The following is an 18,110-nucleotide window of genomic DNA, read 5'->3' as shown; positions in this document are numbered from 1 at the left end:
AAGAGTATTTTCTTACTTATTCATATGCAGTTTTCTTTGTACAACTTTTTCTTTTTTTTAAAGAAAATGAAGATCTGAGCTGTATCAGCATTCCCCCAATATCACACCTACAGTGTGAATTTAAACTGGAGCCAGTGTTCAGAGTGGCTATTAGAAGGAGACACCAAACTAGCTGGTAAGAGGAGACTCCAGTACCATACCTGTCCAATCTACCACAAGAAAAGCTGGATAACAGTTATATCTGCATAATCAAGAAACAAAAATATCTGCTGAAGCTAAAAAAACATACTGAAAATTGTGCTACTGTGATGGCCGAAAAATTTTGACCAAAAAGATTACAGCTTTTAATTTCCAGGAAGATGGGGCTCTGCAAAAACCTTTTAACAAGGGCAAAACAGGGATGAGAGAAAAAACTAATTCAAACACGGTGATTGCATATGTTCCCTAGAATATAAATGGGAGTAGACCTTAATGATTAAGAAGTTCCTTCAATGTCTTAAGATCTAACAATTACCAGAAGGATCCAAAGCTGTTGGAGAGTGTCCCAAGGAGGAACACGGAGCTGGGGAAGGTCTGAGGAGCGGCTGAGGGCACTTGGCTGGTTCAGCTGGAGCACAGGAGATGAGGGGAGGCAGAGGGGCAGGGGCTGAGCTCTGCTCTGGGACAGCTCCTGGAGCCCAGCAAGGGCTGGAGCTGTGCCAGGCCTTGGCATGGAGCTCAGGGAAAGGTTCTTCCCCCCGAGGGTGCTGGCACTGCCCAGGCTCCCCAGGGAATGGTCCCGGCCCCGAGGCTGCCAGAGCTGCAGGAGCGTTTGGACAGCGCTCTCAGGGCTGCTCGGGGTGGGGCTGTTGGGGGGTCTGTGCAGGGACAGGGGCTGGGCTGATGATCCCTGAGGGTCCCTTCTAACTCAGAATATTCTGGGATTCTGTGATTCACAGAATTTCACAGATATTACAGCTTCCTTCACGAATGGGCAAGGTTGGAGAGACAGGAAAAATTATCAGATAGTTAAAAATGTCTTGGCTAGAAAGAGCTGAGGAGTGATAGTGTGAAGGAACAAGAGAAAAACAATCACTTTTATGGCATTAAGGTACATACTCTGAATCCTCTCTCAAAAACATATTTCAGTGACCAAAAGCTTTGCCCAAAAGCTGCCCCTCAGGGCACACCAGGCTCTGTCTGCACTTACTCGGAGAACTCCCCACAGATCCAGGCAGCAGCGTAGAGCACCTCGCAGATGCCGTTCCTCTGGGTGTTGCTGGCGATGAGGTGGGCGTTGTCCAGCAGCATGGCCATCTGGGACACTGCGAACTTCCGGATGGCCTTCACTCTGATGGCCACATCCAACATCTGCGCGGCGATCAGGTGCCCGTGCCTCGTGCCCTCCAGCCGGGTCAGCTCCACCAGGATGCTTATGTACCTATGGCAAGGGGAAGGGATGGGTGGGTATCAGAGAACAACCCTGCATTTCCTTTGTGATGAGCCCCAAGATGGCAGCTGAAAGCACTGACCATTCAAAGTTTGTGATGTACTGATAATTGGACTGGCTGCAGATGTCGATGATTTTGGTCAGCAGCTCGTCTCGGTACGTCGTCCCTTCGGCTTTATCCACGTGAATCATCAGTTTCTTCACAATCTCCATCAAGTTCTTCTTGGAGACCTGTTAAAGAGGTGGTGAAGGGTTCAACCACTTTCCTACACTGCCAAGTCCTTCCAGTTCCAATAAAGTGGCTGCTGGCTCTTTGGACTCTTATCATGTTAACAAGAAAGCAGAACCAACTCTGTGGGCCCCAACCCAAAAATGAACCTGTTTAATGCTGTTCAATGTTTTTGTTAAACAAGAGCCAGCACAAGTCACAAGATGTTTAAGAAAAGACTAGCTGTGGCATTTAATGCCATGGCCTGGCTGACAAGAGGTGTTGGGTCATAAGCTGAATTTGATGATCTCCAAGGTTTTTTCCAACCCAGCTGATTCTGTGATGACTTTGCTGTGGGAGAGCTGAGGATTAGAATTACTATCAGCAATACAGAAATTCAAGACAAAGTGAATCTTCTACTGCCAGCTTATAAAGTTTGTTTGAAACATTTTTGCTTAAAAAAGAAACAAATTTAGGAGTCATTAACATCCAATGGAATTGATTTCAAAATGGGTGATTTCCATGGGCCTGAACTGAGAAATTCCACCCAGTCTGAATCAGAAGTTTTAAAGCCCTCATGCTGAGCCTGATATTTTACTTGTCCTAAGTGCCAGAGAAGATATGGGAGTTGTTATCAAAAGTCTGCTGTGGAGTGGGTAGAGAAAGTTCCATGTTCTCCTTAAACAGCACCTTCCTACAAGGGTCAGTGGGGCTGCAGAAATAAATGTAGGAACATACCATGCCATAGAGGAGATCTAAAGCTCGGAGTCGGATGGACTCATCTTTGTCATCCAAACATTGGAGAATGAGATCCTTGTGAGACTGAACTGACTTGGGGTGCGTTTTCAGGATTTTGGACATAGCTAACAGGCCCAAGTACTTCACTGTGAAAGACAAAATAAAACTTCTTTCCAAATATAGAAACACTGTTTTGGGCTGAGCATGAAATCTTAAAGCTAAAAATTTCTCAGTATTCTTTGCAGTCACTAAAGTAAGTCAACACTCTTACATTTTACTATTATGCTCACTCTGCTGAAAATAGCTGTCACTGCTTTCCAAGCAGCTACTCTATAAAAAGTGAAGTCCCAGAGCATGGAAAAAACTGTTTTAGATTTACAAGACCACAGACAGCAGTAATAACTGCTGTCATTTGTTTTTAAAAATATTATTATAAAGAAAGGCTCACCATCAAAAACTATTTTTGTATTAAACCCCACAGCAACTGTTTACTCCATACCAGGCACTACAACCCCTCTGAGGCTGCTGCAGCATCTCCCCAGTGCTTGGGGGCCAGCAGCTCCGTGAAGAAAGCACCATACTTACAGTTCTGGTCAGAATCTTCTATCAATATCCTCAACTTCTGCACACAAAGCTGGAAAAAAAAAAAAAAGACCACGCCATATTTATTACAGGTCTTAATTAAAGTTAAGTATTCATGAAGTTTACTCAATACACAAGGAAGTATCTGACCAAGACCTGAGGTCTCCAGGTGAGAGGGTTTTACTGCATTAACAGACTTCCAAACAAAAGGAAGCTCTGTATGACTGTACTGATAGCAGGATATGAATAATGAGTTGGGAAAACTCTCAAACTCTGCATTTTAGAGTGAATTAAGTAGGAGAATTTATACAGGGAATGCTTCAATCTGCAGGATTGCACAGTGAGAACACTTCAGGGAGCTACTGCTGTAACTTATGGCGGAGGAACACAATCCCATTTTCCCTGGCCCTTGGGATCCCACAGCAGAGCAGAACAAACAACCCTAAACCCAGGGTCCCACCTGGATGCTGGCGCTGTGGTTGGGCATCCCCGAGGACAGAGAGATCAGAACTGAAACAGAAGCACAAATGCCAGTCAGTATTTCTGTGCTGGGAGAGACTGCAACAACAGCACCTGACAGCCCACACCCAGCTCAGCTCTCAGGGAAAGTGCTAGATTATTGTTTGTCTGTTTGCTTGGACTTTTTGGGGGTCTGGAGGAAGGAGAGAAAGTTGTGACATGAACTTAAAGTTTCATATACCATAACAGCAATAATAAGAGGGCAGGAAAAAAGTGTAAAGGAAAAAAAAGGAAAACAAAAAAAAAAAGGAAACAGCTGCAACAGCCAGGTCAAAGCTGCTCTTTTTTGCTCTCACTAAGGTTTATTTCACTGACATCATGTAGTACTCAAGGCTGTTAATATGTCAGCAGCTACTGTACAGCTGAATTTTTAATTGTGCACTTTCCTAATGCAATGGAATCAGCAACAGATCCTGGAGTTTAACGTGATTAGATTGGAGCTATAATCAAGCCAGCCATTGTTGATTAGATGGGACACTTGAAAGCTCTGGCAGCACACAGCCCCACTGCAGAAAAGGTGGGCTCACCCTGGTAACTGCTGCTGGCACAGCGCCACTAAGCCAAGCTCAGCTGTGCCTGAGCAGGTGCCATGTGCTGCCCTCTGTCCCTGCAGGAAAGCTGAGCTGGACACTGTCACCTCCAGAGCTGGCAGGTGCCAGGTGCTCCTCTGCTATTTCAGGGCTCGTTTGCTGGCTCTGACATCACCACCCCTGAGGTGTCCTGGGTGGGTGAATTCCCCCTCTACCCACAGGTGAAGGCCATTCTCACCCACAATGGAATTTCCCTCTGTGTAATTCTCCCTCCCACCATGACAACTCATTTCTCTAAAGGAATACACAGTGAGTGACAGATCTCTCTTCACTCTCTGACCTGACCCAGAACAGCAAGTTCTGCACCATTATCCAAAGAACCCACAGGAGACAGACAGACCAACTGTGAATGTCAAAAATCCTCTGCTCCACACACTGATATTGCAGCCAAGCCTGAGCTGTGATACTGTGCTATCCCTTTTTGCCTTTATTTTCTCTCACCCTCCCAGTTATGGAGTTCATATCTCTTCCCCAGAAACTCAAACTGCCAATCAGTAACTTCAATTGCCTCCTCTAAGGAATTACACCCCATTTTTAAACTGCAAACTTGCAAAATTAAAAAATGTGATCCATCATCACATAATAAAACTTGGCAAAGAGACATCACTTGTTTTAATTCTATCGCTGCTGGTACATTTTGTAGCTGTAGTAACATTTAGGATCCGGCATATAAATAATCTCATTGTCTGTACCTGGCTTCAGTCTTCAGCAAACACAACTGTAGTGACTGTGCCTCACCCACTGAAAACAAAGGATTTCAGCCCCACAGTAACACAAAGTTTGCCAGGAGAGTTATTGCATTTAGAATACATTAAGTTGAAGAATAAAAGGTTTACAGATGGCATCTGTTGATAACAAAGTTCATCACATTTTTTTTCTAGATTCCAAGTTTCAGTTCTCACCTGCTATTACTGTGTTCACACATTCATATAAGAGAGACATGGCTGAGGTGCTGAAATAGAAATCAGGTATATTAAATAAGGAATAAACCAGCACATTTTGAAGAGTTATCAGCACTACCTTGGAGCTAGTTAGCACCTTGAACTTCACAAGACATTGTCAATATTCTGCTCCATATCCCTTCAAACAGATGAAATGAGTCTCACTTAAAAACTGTTGGGGGGGAGAAATTTTTAAACAAATGTTTAAAAACCCAAAAATCTTCCTGGAAAAGCAGCAAGTAAGAGCACTGTGACACAAGGAATAGGTATGGAAGTGGTTACTCAAACTCCAGCACCACTCACACAATACTGAAGCAATCTTGTCCAAGAATCAAATTAAATCCTCTGCCCAAGGTCAAAAACTCATGACAAGGGAGATGGAGAAGCTCAAGACTCTCTCAAAGCGAGTCAGTCACGCCCCAGCAGCAGAGGCTTGGGATGCAGAAACACACTTCCCATCCCTGGAATTTCCAGTGTCTGATTCCCCCCAAAACTCAAATTCAAGGATGCTTGTGCCAGCTGAACACACAGACAGTGCAGTTCCGAGTACTGCAGAGGTCCTTATAAAGCCTAATCTGTACAAGAGGGAACCGAGAACCTCCCAGGCCCCAAAGGAGGAGGTTCCAAGCACAGGGTACACAGGGAAGGAGCACAGCTCCAGAGACAGACACAGTGCTGCCCTGAGGGTAAACCTGGGATGCTGAGAACCACAAGAAACACTTCTGCTCCCTGGACACTTGGTGGAACAGCTCAGGATGCTGCAACTCATTATAAAACCCAAAATTACTGAATGGACACCAAGCCAAAGAGGACCCAGTCCCTACAATTCAGAATTACTAATGTGGGAGCTGGGGTGAGGAGGTGGGTTTGTCCATCTTCCTGCTTTTTCTGGTGGGTTGTATCTGTTACTGCTGATAAATCCCTGGAGGTATCTGAATGCTGGTTATCTGGATTGCCTTAAAGGAATATGAGGATGGACAGAAATCATCTGGCCAGAGCTGCTCTCAAGGCTACATAGATATCTGCTTTAAACCTTGCTCTGCCACATGAAAAGAAATAAACTTTTTCACTCAACAACTCCTGCACAAGATCATACTTCCTCTTCATAACAAGGAGAATCCATGTATTCCCTCCAAGGCATCTATTTCCTGATTTCAGTTCAGAACTAGAACCACGACACCACCACAAACCAGAATTAACAAGGGACAAGGAAATAACTTCAACTTTATTTAATCTACATTTAGAACATATATATTATAAGAACCTCTTTAAAACATCTGAGCTGTCAAATGCATGAGAAAGGGCTTTAATGTATTCCTTGTCATGCTGCTTTGGTGGGTAAGGCACTCCCAAAAGTCAGGAATCAAATGTGTGAGGTGAACAGGAGAGTCAAAATACACAGCTGAGCCTTTGTATACATCCTCTACAGTCATTTCTGGCTTGAAATGCAGCGAAAGGAAAGCAAATTGCTCCAATTTTCATCCATCCCTTGGAGGAATTCATGCTGAAAGTCAGACACCCAGAGATTTTCCTTTAAGGTATTTTACCTCACTCAGGTTTTCCAGAAACAACCCTGATCTAAGATTATCTTTTGATACTTGAAGCCAATATATCAAAAATCAATAAAAAATTATAAAATGCATCCTCACCCCAGCTATTGACCCCCCCACCAGGCCCTTCCCCATTCTGACTGAACAAGGCAGGGTCTGTCACACATACCTGTGGATGAGGTTGGTCAGGGGCTCAATCAGTTTCTTTCCGAGCCTTGGTTCTAACGGAGTGAGAGCACCAAACTATTCAAAATGAAGAAAAGTGAGTTAATAGCTGCTTTTCAACAGCTTCAAAACATTATGTAAATTACATCTCACTGTATTTAAACCAAGCTATATTAACATATTTTTCTTTTTGGTTACATTCACAAACTTTAGAAGATATTCCTGGCTTCTTTTTATTCAGGTTGAATGGTAACTATGCCTCCCAGCAAGAAATCCGTTTTCACAGCCAAGGTAATTTAATGAGAACCCTAATCCTGTAAACAAAAAGCAGAATACTTGCCAGTTTTATAATTTTAATGAGAACCCAATTATTGGTTGACGACGTCATCAACTTGAAGAAGAGCGGAGCAAGGGAAAGGTAATTTTTGGGATTGCGTCGAGCCAGCTCACAAATAACATTTACTGCAGCAGACTGCACACCTGGGGAAAAGAAGTGGGAGAAGCACAAATCTCATCAATGCCTTCATTGTAATTGAAATTTCTGGCGCAGAACCCCCACAGCAAAAGCAGCTGAAGCTTCAGACCTGTGTGTCCAATGGTCTGGCTTCATTCCCAACCCTGAGGCAGTAAATACAGGGATGCAAAAGCAAACTGAGAAAGGGTTTTATTTAATTGTGGCTATTTTCTAATATAGCAGCAAGCCAGGTATCTGCTTTGGGTCCAGCATGAGAAAAACCAGCACACTGCCACATCCCTGCCCTGGACTGTGGAGAGCTGGTTGTGGGACACAGACAACACAATCAATAATCAACCACCAGAAAGTTTCCAATCACTCCTGACTTCTCTGATATGTATTATTTTAAAACGTTTGAATACAAAACAAAAACAACAATTCCTTAAGCAATATGACTGGACACATTCACTCCCTTCTCATTGCTCAGCCTCTTACACGAGTTGGTGTCAGTTCAGAATGTTTTAGTCTAGACAGGCTGGGTGTCCTAGCAGAGAGCAATCCTTTACAAAGCTTAAAACGCAATTTCTTCCTCTCTCTGCAGGTAAGGGATTTTGCTTTCTTTAATAACATTGTGCCTGGAAGATGAATATTCCATGCCCACAATAAAACAGTCCAGGAAATGCAATTAAATTTCTCCCTGTAATTGCCAATACAAATCAAGTGGAGATCAGATAAACAGCACACACAGAGTTCCTCAAACAAGTGTTGTGATGCAGTGAGGGTACACCAGCACCTGCTGAAGGCTGAGCAAAAATGTGAATATGATACAGAGCAATTGCAGATTTCCTGTGCTGCTGCTGACCTGCACTGACAGTATTGAGGGGCCCAAAGAGCAGTCTGGACTCAAATAAATTAAAAATACACTAAGGAATGTTAAGTAATTTTAAGTGTGTCCACTGCAAGTCAACAGCTGCAGCTTGCTAAGAAAGCACAGGAAGTAACAAAACCAGAACCCCAAACCCTGAAACCAAGTGAAATATTTTCAATAGCCGAGTTCAGTAAGCAACAAATCAGGAAACTTTAAGCTACTTTGTCCATTAAGGTTTAACCCACTGATACATTTGAAGAAATGGACATTTTAATTTTAAAGAACATATTTTTAATATGGCAACACCCTTCAAAACTCTCCTATGCTCACTTACCCTGAAACAGGTGAGTCAGTGGCCAAAAGATGATTAGAGCATTTTTCATGCACTCTTTTTTCCACAAGCTCTACAAGCACATAGACCTCCACATGTGAGAGCAGAAGGAATTCACTAAAATCCACTCACCGGGATCTGGATCTTCAAGTTTCTCTTTAAGGCGAGGAAATGCAGGACGGAGGGACTCTGGGTACTTCAAAAAAACTTTGTACATGATTAACACTGCCTTCTTCCTGATGTAAGGCTTTGTGTGAGACATCTGTTAATGAAACAACTGCAGTCAGGCTCTGAGCACATTTGTGTTTCCAGAGCTTCTGTGCTCACACTGCTGTCATCAAAGCTCTTCCTGGGAGACCCAACTGCTTTTGGAAAACTCAGCTTTGAGGCAAGAGCAAAATACTGCTGTTTATCACCAAAACAAATGAATGTATTTCAAAGGGATCCTCTTGATCTAACTGAGATCTATGAAAGCTCCCCAGAACCCCCACAAGAATGAAGCAGCAGGTTTCACATGTATCAGTTCTAAATGTAAGACATTTACCAGATTTGAATAACTTAACATTCTATAATTGTAAAGTTACTTCAACCTTATTGACTCACCAACGTCATGATGTCATTTGCCAAGTCCCTGGCAAGATCTGGAGTAACAAAACAGGACAAGCCAGTCAGTGCAACTCCAGTATCATACTGGTTAGGGCTACTCAGATCCTGAAAGAAGAGAAACACGCTCAAAAATTTAAGATCACACAGAAAGTCAAGAAACAACTTCCTCAGACTAATTTTATTAATTTAACATAAATAAAGCAGAGCTTCTGCTTCATGGGAATATTTATATATCAACTACTAACACCTGCTACTACAGCCAGCCTGGGGTTTAATAATGGGCACAAAGAATCATAATTAAACAAGAGATGGATAACTGCAACATAAAAGTAATCAGAGATCACACCTTGGTAGTGTTTTGGGAATGGAAATAGTTTTTAAACACCCATTACAGGATCACAAACATATTTAAAGTCCTAAAAAACTGGTATTAAATACTAAGCCTGCTAAGTCCAATTCCAAGTGCCATCAATTTCACTGGGAACAAGCACTCTTGGTGAGTGGTGTTCCACCTTTATCTAGTAGAGAAATGAGATTATTCTTCTCCTGAGCTGCTGGCAGCACCTCAACTTTCAGTCCACATAGACAGGATACAAGTTATGTGTGTGGAACACATTTATTGGTCAAGTTCCTTGGATCTATTTGTAGTCAGTATCCTACCCAGCCCTCCATTGTCTTTCAGGTCTTTCTAAGCTTAAGTCACTTAACCATAGTAAAATTAATCTGAGTATGTTCAAGTACAGACTTTAAATTGTGTATCAGGAAACACAAACATGAAGAAGCTGCACAGAGCATTCCCACATGAACTGCTGAATTAAGAGTCCAGATTCACATGGATACTGAAGCTGATCCAGGAGAGCTAAACTTAGTCAGGTCTTTGGGGTTCTGTGCCATTTACATCTCATTTAAAAACCTGCTGCAGGTGGTGGGAAATTAGAGTCTACTTTAAGAATAACACAACTACTTCTTAAGGAGCAAAAAACTGCAATTCATCCTGTCTCTAATGTATTTTGAGAACTGATAAAGCCTTCAAATCTCAAGTTGTTAGATCAATGAAACATGAAAAGGCATAAAGATATTTTTATCTTTGAAGTAAAAACTTGGGCACAAAGTGGAAGTAGCCAGTAAGTGACTGAAATTCAGTTAAAATAAAGTGCCCATAATAAAGACAATAGATATTCACATTCAGCACAGAATAGTTCAAAAGATAGAGGGAAAAGCACTAGTTCTTTAGGGAAGATACTGGATAACATCCCACTGCTCTTTTTTCATCAAGGAACACACATTTTGGTTCCTCAGGTGGTGAAAAGGTAGGCACATCTTGTACTGGATCAGTCAAATTTTAAAGAAGTGATACTTAAAAAATGAAAGTCAAGAGCTTTAAAAAATATCTGTAACTTCAAGAATGGGAAAACTATGCTGCAAACCAGTAACCCTAAGTGATCAAGCTCTATGAAAAAGAATACACACGTGGGTACATGAATACAGAACAAAACTTTCCATACATTCTTCACCATTTTTACACTCAGTTCTACCAGAGAAGTCGAAGTCTCATGTGGAATTACAGACAAAAAATCCCTCACAAGTAGAAGTGTTGTGGAGCCATGTCACTCCTGAGACTCTGCTCATTTTACTTCAGGAATGGGGACATTTTTCCTGCCTGTTACATTCTTATAAGCACTGCCTCGAGACCAGCAAAGTTATTTCTGTCATCATTCTCTGTGCTGAACAAACACAGAGCTGGTATGAGACAGCACAGGGAGGGATGTGCACAGCTCCTCAGTGTTTCATTAATCCCTCTGCTTGTGGAACAACAGGAGACTGCAAACCAAGAATTCTACTTAAACACCTCTGTATTCCTCATGGAGAAATACTCAGTACAGATATGAAAGTACAAGTAGGGAGAGAGTGCAAGAAAAACTGAAGAACTGAACATTTACCTTTCGGATCTGATTAGTTGTCAGCATAATGACATCAGTCCCTTCATGAAAGCACTGGGAGGCAGCCAGGTAACCAATGCGCTGGGAAAAGGCACGGAGAAAAACAAGGTTTGTTTTTAAAGTCAATTTAGACAATGCTTAAGTGGAAAACAGCTGGTGGCTTTATAAGCAATATTAAAAAGATGAACGAGTATGTTTGTTTAACAGAAGAGGCATGAGAGGGTTCCCCTAGAAATAGGGGTTTATATCAAAAAAGTAAGTTCAGACAAGTAATGCTCTACTGATAATTTATCTGTCTTAGGAGTAATAAAACCACCTTCACCTTCTCTATTTTGTTACAACACAGTTCAGTGACCGCGAAGTTGCAGAAATAAGGTAGGATTGTCTACTACAATTATTTGGTCTGTGTTGACTCCCGAGTTTCAGGTATAAAGTCTGATTTGGAAAGAACGTCTTAGGAAGCAACATTCCACCCTGGGTGAAATGGGTGAAAAAAGTCTGCAAAAAACATAAATCTTTCAAGAAAAATTAGAAAACTATTGCAAAATAAAAAATGTCTGGTACTAAGAATCTCAGGTGGTCTTCACATAAAAATACCCTGGCTTTTCACAAAAGATATCTGACAGCTTAGCCAGGACAGCTGCATTTACAGAGAACTCACCTTAAATGTAAACTTGGAAGCACTCATAACTTCAATAATGTTGAAAGCAGCCCAACTGATGTCATAGCCCAACATCTGTAACTGTGAGCAGAGAAGCAAAGATAAAGTTCTGAAATAAGAGACTCAAGCAAATAGTTCAAGACATGTCCCAAAACTGAAGATGCAACAGGAGTCTGAAAATGATACCGTAAGACATCACAGGTTTATGAGCCATGTTACACTGCACCACTCAGAGTAAGTGAAAGATGTCACAAGTTTTCAACAGTTTGCCTTAGTTCCAGGTTGCCCAGAGCAGCTGAGGCTGCCCCTGGATCCCTGGAAGTGCTCAAGGTCAGGGTCTGGAGCACCCTGGGATAGTGGAAGGTGTCCTTGCCATGGCAGGAGGATGAGCTTTAAGGTCTCTTCAAATCCAAATCATTCTGTGATTCTGTGCTATGCAGTTATATAAGCCCTGGTGTGAAGGGTTTTCTTCCTGATTTTTTTAAAAATTAAAACCATAACAGAACCACAACAAGAATCCTTTACCAAAATTTCTGTCTTCTCCTCATCAACAAAGGACTGAGCAATGAGAAACAAACCCAGTTTCAAGTGTTCATGTCACTATGTCACTTAAGAACCAATCCAGCTGAAAACAATTTCTTTTAACTTGTCTGTTTTAAATGATATTCACTTCCTGACCCATCTCAATAAAACCTAATTGTACCAAACACAGTAGGAATGTGCAGCCTCTGACGTCAGGGCTGGGGGAGTGTTGTCCCCACAGCCTGCACTTAGAGCAGCAGAGGGGGAGCAGGCACCCAGACCCAAGGCTGACTCCAAATCAGCAGGAAAGAACAAAATGCAGCTGCAATTCCTTGGGATCCCAGCAAGGCACTTACATAGGTCAGTTTGCAGACTGCGTTTGCCTTCACTGCGATGTTGTCCTGCTTCAGCTCCTGCTTGATCTCATCAATGCACTGTGAGATGTATTTTGCCTGAGAAAAACAAACAAAAATTTGAGCTCCTCCACCAGTTTCTCAAATTTCCAGCATGTTGGTAGGGAGAAGCAGCAGAACTCATCATTTGCATGCACCAATCTCACACACACACTATTTAGTAAGCATTTAATTCTGACAAAATTACTTATTAAAAAGAACCACCACAATTCTGTTACAAAACCAAAATTACGAGATGTTTCTTTGATGGTTGTCCCTTCTGCCTCTCCCTCACAATTACACCACTCACTCCAAATCTCTAGATTCAAAATCTGCAAACAGGAAGTTGTTGAACGGACTGAGTAGGCAGAGGTCTGAACAAAAACAGAGTTCACCACTGCTGGAAAACTCACTACCTCCAGAAGGACGTCAGAGAACACCCGCTCATTACATGACAAGAAACTGCCAAGCCCTGCTAACAGCCCACAGATGAAAGGTGACTGATGAAAACACCCCATTTTTGGACATGCTGCCAATGATGATACTGTGGGTGTGCACCCACAACATTACCCATGCCTGAAGGGACACAAAACAAGGCTTGGATGGGACACAGGCGCTTCCTGGATCCCCCCAGCCATGGAAAGCAACATGAAAAGTCATTAACCCCTTCTCAGGTTCTCAACTTCCATGAGCCCTTTTGCCATTTACACATTTTGAAAAGTAACAGTTATTTCTATGAATTTCTCAGCAATTCAAAGAGCCAAATGTCACAATGTTTACATTTAAATATTAGTGCTTCACATCTTTCCAAGCAATCACATCTGTGCTTGTGGGAAGGATGTGGCAAACATGTGATTTAAAATTATCTTTATAGATTTTATTTTATAAGCAGAATTTGCTCAGCCAAAGATTCTTCCAGTTCACAATTAATTATTATTTAAGTACTGAAGGCATCTACTACAGGAATCATGAAAATTTAAATGCAAAGAAATAATCTCTCTTTTCAAAGCCATGCACGCACCAGGGTGTTTCACATTCCTAACTGCCAGAGGAACCAGGTCAGAACCAATTACCTAATCCCTGCCTGAATACCACCATCTTCCTCCAAAATGATATTTGCAGCATGTAAGTGTCTACTGGCCTGACTTTAATCAACATTTTTTTCCCCTTTACACTAATTTTTGTGTATTAATGCAACCATTTTTTAGTCTTTTACAAATGTCATGGAGTGACACTATTCAAGTCACAAAAGTTTGCTGTTAGAAACAGTGGGTGGAAAATGGATGGAAATCAGCCCTGGGGGAAGGGTTGGGGTGCTGGTGGGTGAGAGGCTCAGCCTGCCCCGGCCATGGGCACTGAGCCCAGAACCCCCCTGGGCTGGGCTGAGCCCCAGCGTGGGCAGCAGGGCAGGGGGATTCTGCCCCTCTGCCCCGCTCAGGTGAGACCCCACCTGCAGAGCTGCCCCAGCCTGGGGAACAGCAGCAGGAGGACGTGGAGCTGCTGGAGCCAGGCCAGAGCAGCCACGGAGATGCTGCAAGGGCTGGAGCCCCTCTGCTCTGGAGCCGGGCTGGGAGAGCTGGGGGTGTTCAGCAGACAGATGAAAGAACTTGGGGGGATTTAAGATATTCCTAAATGCCTGTGTTTGGGATAGAAATACTATCCTTACAGTAGGAATTCTCATGTTGAGAGGGCATTGTGAACACCAAACAACCCTTTCCTATATGCAGATCCCTTCTGTTCTGGATACAGGTGAGTGGATCACATCTGCCATAACTGGAGATGGCATCACCCCCAAACACTTAACAACATAGTGACCAGGTGACTTCCCCCAGAAGCAGATTTGGGATTGTAAACCCTTCACCTGAGAGAGATTCAGGTTCTGACAACTCACATGGGAAGTTTAAACTCTTGAGTATAAACTAAAAAACACCTTCTGAGAGTAGAAAATAAATACTTCATTACAAGTGCTGAAAGAATGACTTACACAACATGCAATTGATCCACAAATATATTGTACTTGGCCTTGAATATTTTATAACCACAGAAGAGCACGCTGGAACAATGTCACAGAGCCCTTCATGTGTGTATCTTGTTGCCACATCCTGGGCAGTGAGGCCAGTGATGGTTCTCAAGGCAGAAGGACACTGACACACCGGTTCTCAGTCTTTACATCCATAACCAAAAGCTTCACTTATTTCCCACTGCATCTGTCCCTAAACTATTCAAATATTAGCTTAATCTTCCTGGCAACCTCTTCAGAGTTGAGCACAAACCTCTGTGTGAGCAGGAGAGGTGGAAAAAATAGAGTATAGTGTAGTTCAGTAGTGCCCAGCCTGGCACAGCTGAACACAGGCTCCAGAATCACCAGTCCCAACATCCCACAGGGCAAATCCCTGCCTACCAGTTAGTCCAGCTTCTGGAAAAGCTTATTACAGAACTCAGAATCAGATCTGCAACTGAAAAAAGGGATTAGAGAGAACAGAAAGAAGACCTTCTGAAACAGCTGTACTTCAAATCCCAAAACACTCCAAGGAATGACAGGCACTATATATAGAAAGCTTTATAGGATCAGCAGGTATTAACTTTTTGTTAATCCTGTGGAGTGGTACCACCGTGAATGACCAATGTGAGAAAAACTGATCTATTCAGTCTCCCTCCTAAATCTGAAAGCCAAGCACCACACCTGGCTGGATCTGCTGCCACATTTCACACCCACAGAACCAGGAGGGAGCCTGGAAGCAGGAGCAGATCCTTAGCGAGGCTCTGGCTGTGGTACCCTGACCTGGGCACAGCGCTGGACAGGACCTGTACCAAAGCACTTCCCACTGACCCATAGCCACAGCCCCCACTGCAGCCCACGAGCTGTTCAGTGGGGTCACACAGCAAGAGGGAGAACAACCACCTGATGCAATGAAAAAAACTGCAGTCTCTCAGCAAGGCCAAAATATTTGGAAGAAAAAAAAAAACCCTTAATATTTACATACTGACACAGCAAAAAAACCTGGGTATCTTGCCCAGCACTGATTATATCTTTGCATAAATCCTTCTAATATAGGAATTTCCTAGTGTGGTAATTAAAACCAAGTATTTCCCAGGATATAAGTAACTCTGTTTTTCCTTAAATGCTTTTGAGGTCCCATGAATTTCAGAATCATTAAGGTTGGAAAAGCCCTCTAGGATCAACAGGTTCAACAGTTGTTAATCCAGCACTGCCATGTTCATCATTAAAACATGCCCCAAGTGCCACGTCCACATGTTTTTTTTTTTAACATTTCCAGGGATGGTGACTCCACCACTGCCCTGGGCAGTCCCTTCCAATGCCTCACAAACTTTTCTATGAAGCAGTTTTTCCTAATATCCAATCTAAACCTCCTCTGGCCCAGCCTGAGGCTGTTCCCTCTCCTCCTGCCCTGTTCCCTGGAGCAGAGGCCAGCCCCCCAAGCTGTCCCCTCCTGTCAGGAGCTGTGCAGAGCCACAAGGTCCCCCCGAGCCTCCTTTTCTCCAGGCTGAGCCCCTCCAGCTCCCTCAGCTGCTCCTCATCAGACTTGTGCTCTAGTCCCCGCTCTGGACACACTCCAGCCCTTCAAAGCCTTTCTTCTCATGAGGGGCCCAAACCTCACCCCAGGATTCAAGACAGGGCCTCAGCAGTGCCAAGAGTACATTTATGCTCCCAGTATTCATTACAATATCAATATATTTCGTAGCTATTAATTCCTTACTAGCTCTGTGACAGTACAATTTCCAGTTTTGTGTGGATGGCTCACACATTCTGGCCAGTTGATTGAGGAGCATTTCTAAGCACCAGCATTTACAGATGTGTGGACAAGGCCAGCCAGGTGGCTCTGATGGGGCCAGGCAATGCCCAGCAGCCCCTCAGGCAGTCTGGTGAGGACAGGCAGAGCCATGAGGCACAGGAACCCTCTTAGGAGAGGAAGAGTGGAGCACTGGCAGAGCTCCCTGCCAGCAGCAGAGCTGAAGGCTCTGAGGGCAGCAGGCAAGGAGCTGAGGCTCTCTTTTATTCCTGCTAGGCTGTCAAGTGGGAAAGGAGCCTTCCCTGCCTCGATGGAAAGGCTCCTTAATGAAATGCTATAGCAACCACTCTGGTAATTGTTCTGTCTCCCAAGGAGCATTACAGGAACACGCCCGGAGCAGCCCAGCTAAAACCCAAGTGCAGCCTGCAGATGTGAGCAGTGAGTGAGTACAGCACAGTCACAACTGCATTTCTCAAAGCACATCACCAACGAGATGCTGGAGTATTTTATATCCATTAACAGAATGCACAAGCTGTTTTTTAAAACAAGCCCAAATTCCTCAAGAATTCCAAGATCTCACCCAGAAAATATGTGCATTTAAATGAATATGAGTGACTAAAATAAGAGAGAAGGCATCATGAATCAAAGACACAGTCTCCTTGAAATGGAAGGAGGAAGGGGAGAGTGGGTCATGGTAAGAAAGCCAAAAATGTCATTTGATAGGATTTTTCACTTCCCACTCATGTTTTTTGATTTACCTTTGAAAAATGCTGAAGTTTTATTCCAAGACAAGACAGAACTTGGAGTTTGCTGACAATTTCAGAGATGCTCACAAAAGACTTATCTTTCTCAAGGAAGCAGTATGTGAAGTTTTAAAAAGTCACTGATCTGTACAACAATCACATTCCTAAGATATGTGTTTCTCCATGCTGTACTTTCTGCCATTACCTGACAGGAACACACTAATGATTGGGATGGAGATCCCTGCAGAACCATTACATTAAAGTTAATCATGTAAACCACTCATTTCCAGTAGTCTTTAAGAAGTTGTATTTTCATCTCAGCCATAAACCACCTTCAAAACTCAAGAGAAGCCAAACTTGCATTCTCACCACTTCGGGTTGCAACTCAGCAAACGAGATACACTTGATTTGAGATTCAAACCTGTCACTGCAACACCCAGGTGCTTCCATCCACATGAAACAGCAAAATGTCAGAGAACATGAGATCCTAATTCTCTTGTGCTTCCAGGGTGTTAAAGAAAGAATTATTAACAGTGAATGCCACAAGGAACAAGGTATTTTCTGATACATGTCAAACTACACCATGGTAAAACAAATGTTTGGAATACTTAGAACATAAAAATAAATAAGCACAAAATGTAACATTTCTTCTGTTTTAAGCACTGTAGAATTTATCAATTTTTGCTAGGACTTTGAGACAAACTCCATGAGATCACGCTGAGCACAAGCACATGATGGTCCTCACATGAGGGGAAGATGCCCACTGCTGCAACTTGACCACGATGCTCAACACCAAAGACACCTTGTGGAGGTGAAGGAACTTTCAGATCTGTTCCTGCTTCAGGCAGCAGATCCCATTCACAGCACAGATCAGCTGCCTCGGAAAGAAGGCTGGGAAGAAATACTTATCACTTGCCAGGCTCCTCTCAAACCCTCAAAAGCAGCATTTGATGTCAAACAGCACTGAACCAGTCAGAGAACACCTCTAGTATTTGCAGTACCCGGACACATAGTACCATAACAGTACTGAATGAATCCACTGAAGTAACAGACAAGGGCATTAAAAAGAAAAATATGTTACTGACTTGGACACAGCATTAGAGATCAACATATTACACA

At 43.0% G+C, this 18,110-nt stretch overlaps 1 protein-coding gene across 2 annotated transcripts in view; it reads right to left on the bottom strand.

Moving 5' to 3' along the window:
• Nucleotides 1-18,110, bottom strand: part of AP3D1 (adaptor related protein complex 3 subunit delta 1) — a 40,682-nt gene that overhangs the window by 14,550 nt on the left and 8,022 nt on the right. For both annotated transcript variants that reach the window (XM_030257171.4, XM_012571247.5), the window contains exons 2-14: nt 12,461-12,556; nt 11,583-11,663; nt 10,922-11,002; nt 8,979-9,086; nt 8,508-8,637; nt 7,063-7,202; nt 6,727-6,800; nt 4,969-5,018; nt 3,418-3,467; nt 2,961-3,009; nt 2,376-2,521; nt 1,512-1,660; nt 1,190-1,420 (exon numbers count right to left, since the gene is read on the bottom strand). In XM_030257171.4, coding sequence (XP_030113031.4) covers nt 1,190-1,420; nt 1,512-1,660; nt 2,376-2,521; nt 2,961-3,009; nt 3,418-3,467; nt 4,969-5,018; nt 6,727-6,800; nt 7,063-7,202; nt 8,508-8,637; nt 8,979-9,086; nt 10,922-11,002; nt 11,583-11,663; nt 12,461-12,556 — 1,385 coding nt within the window. The remainder of the gene's footprint in view (nt 1-1,189; nt 1,421-1,511; nt 1,661-2,375; nt 2,522-2,960; nt 3,010-3,417; nt 3,468-4,968; nt 5,019-6,726; nt 6,801-7,062; nt 7,203-8,507; nt 8,638-8,978; nt 9,087-10,921; nt 11,003-11,582; nt 11,664-12,460; nt 12,557-18,110) is intronic.

Source organism: Taeniopygia guttata, chromosome 28 (genome assembly GCF_048771995.1).
Source record: "Taeniopygia guttata chromosome 28, bTaeGut7.mat, whole genome shotgun sequence".
Lineage (NCBI taxonomy): Eukaryota > Metazoa > Chordata > Aves > Passeriformes > Estrildidae > Taeniopygia > Taeniopygia guttata.
Note: the sequence above shows the minus strand (reverse complement) of the source record. Positions and strands in the feature narration are given on the sequence as shown.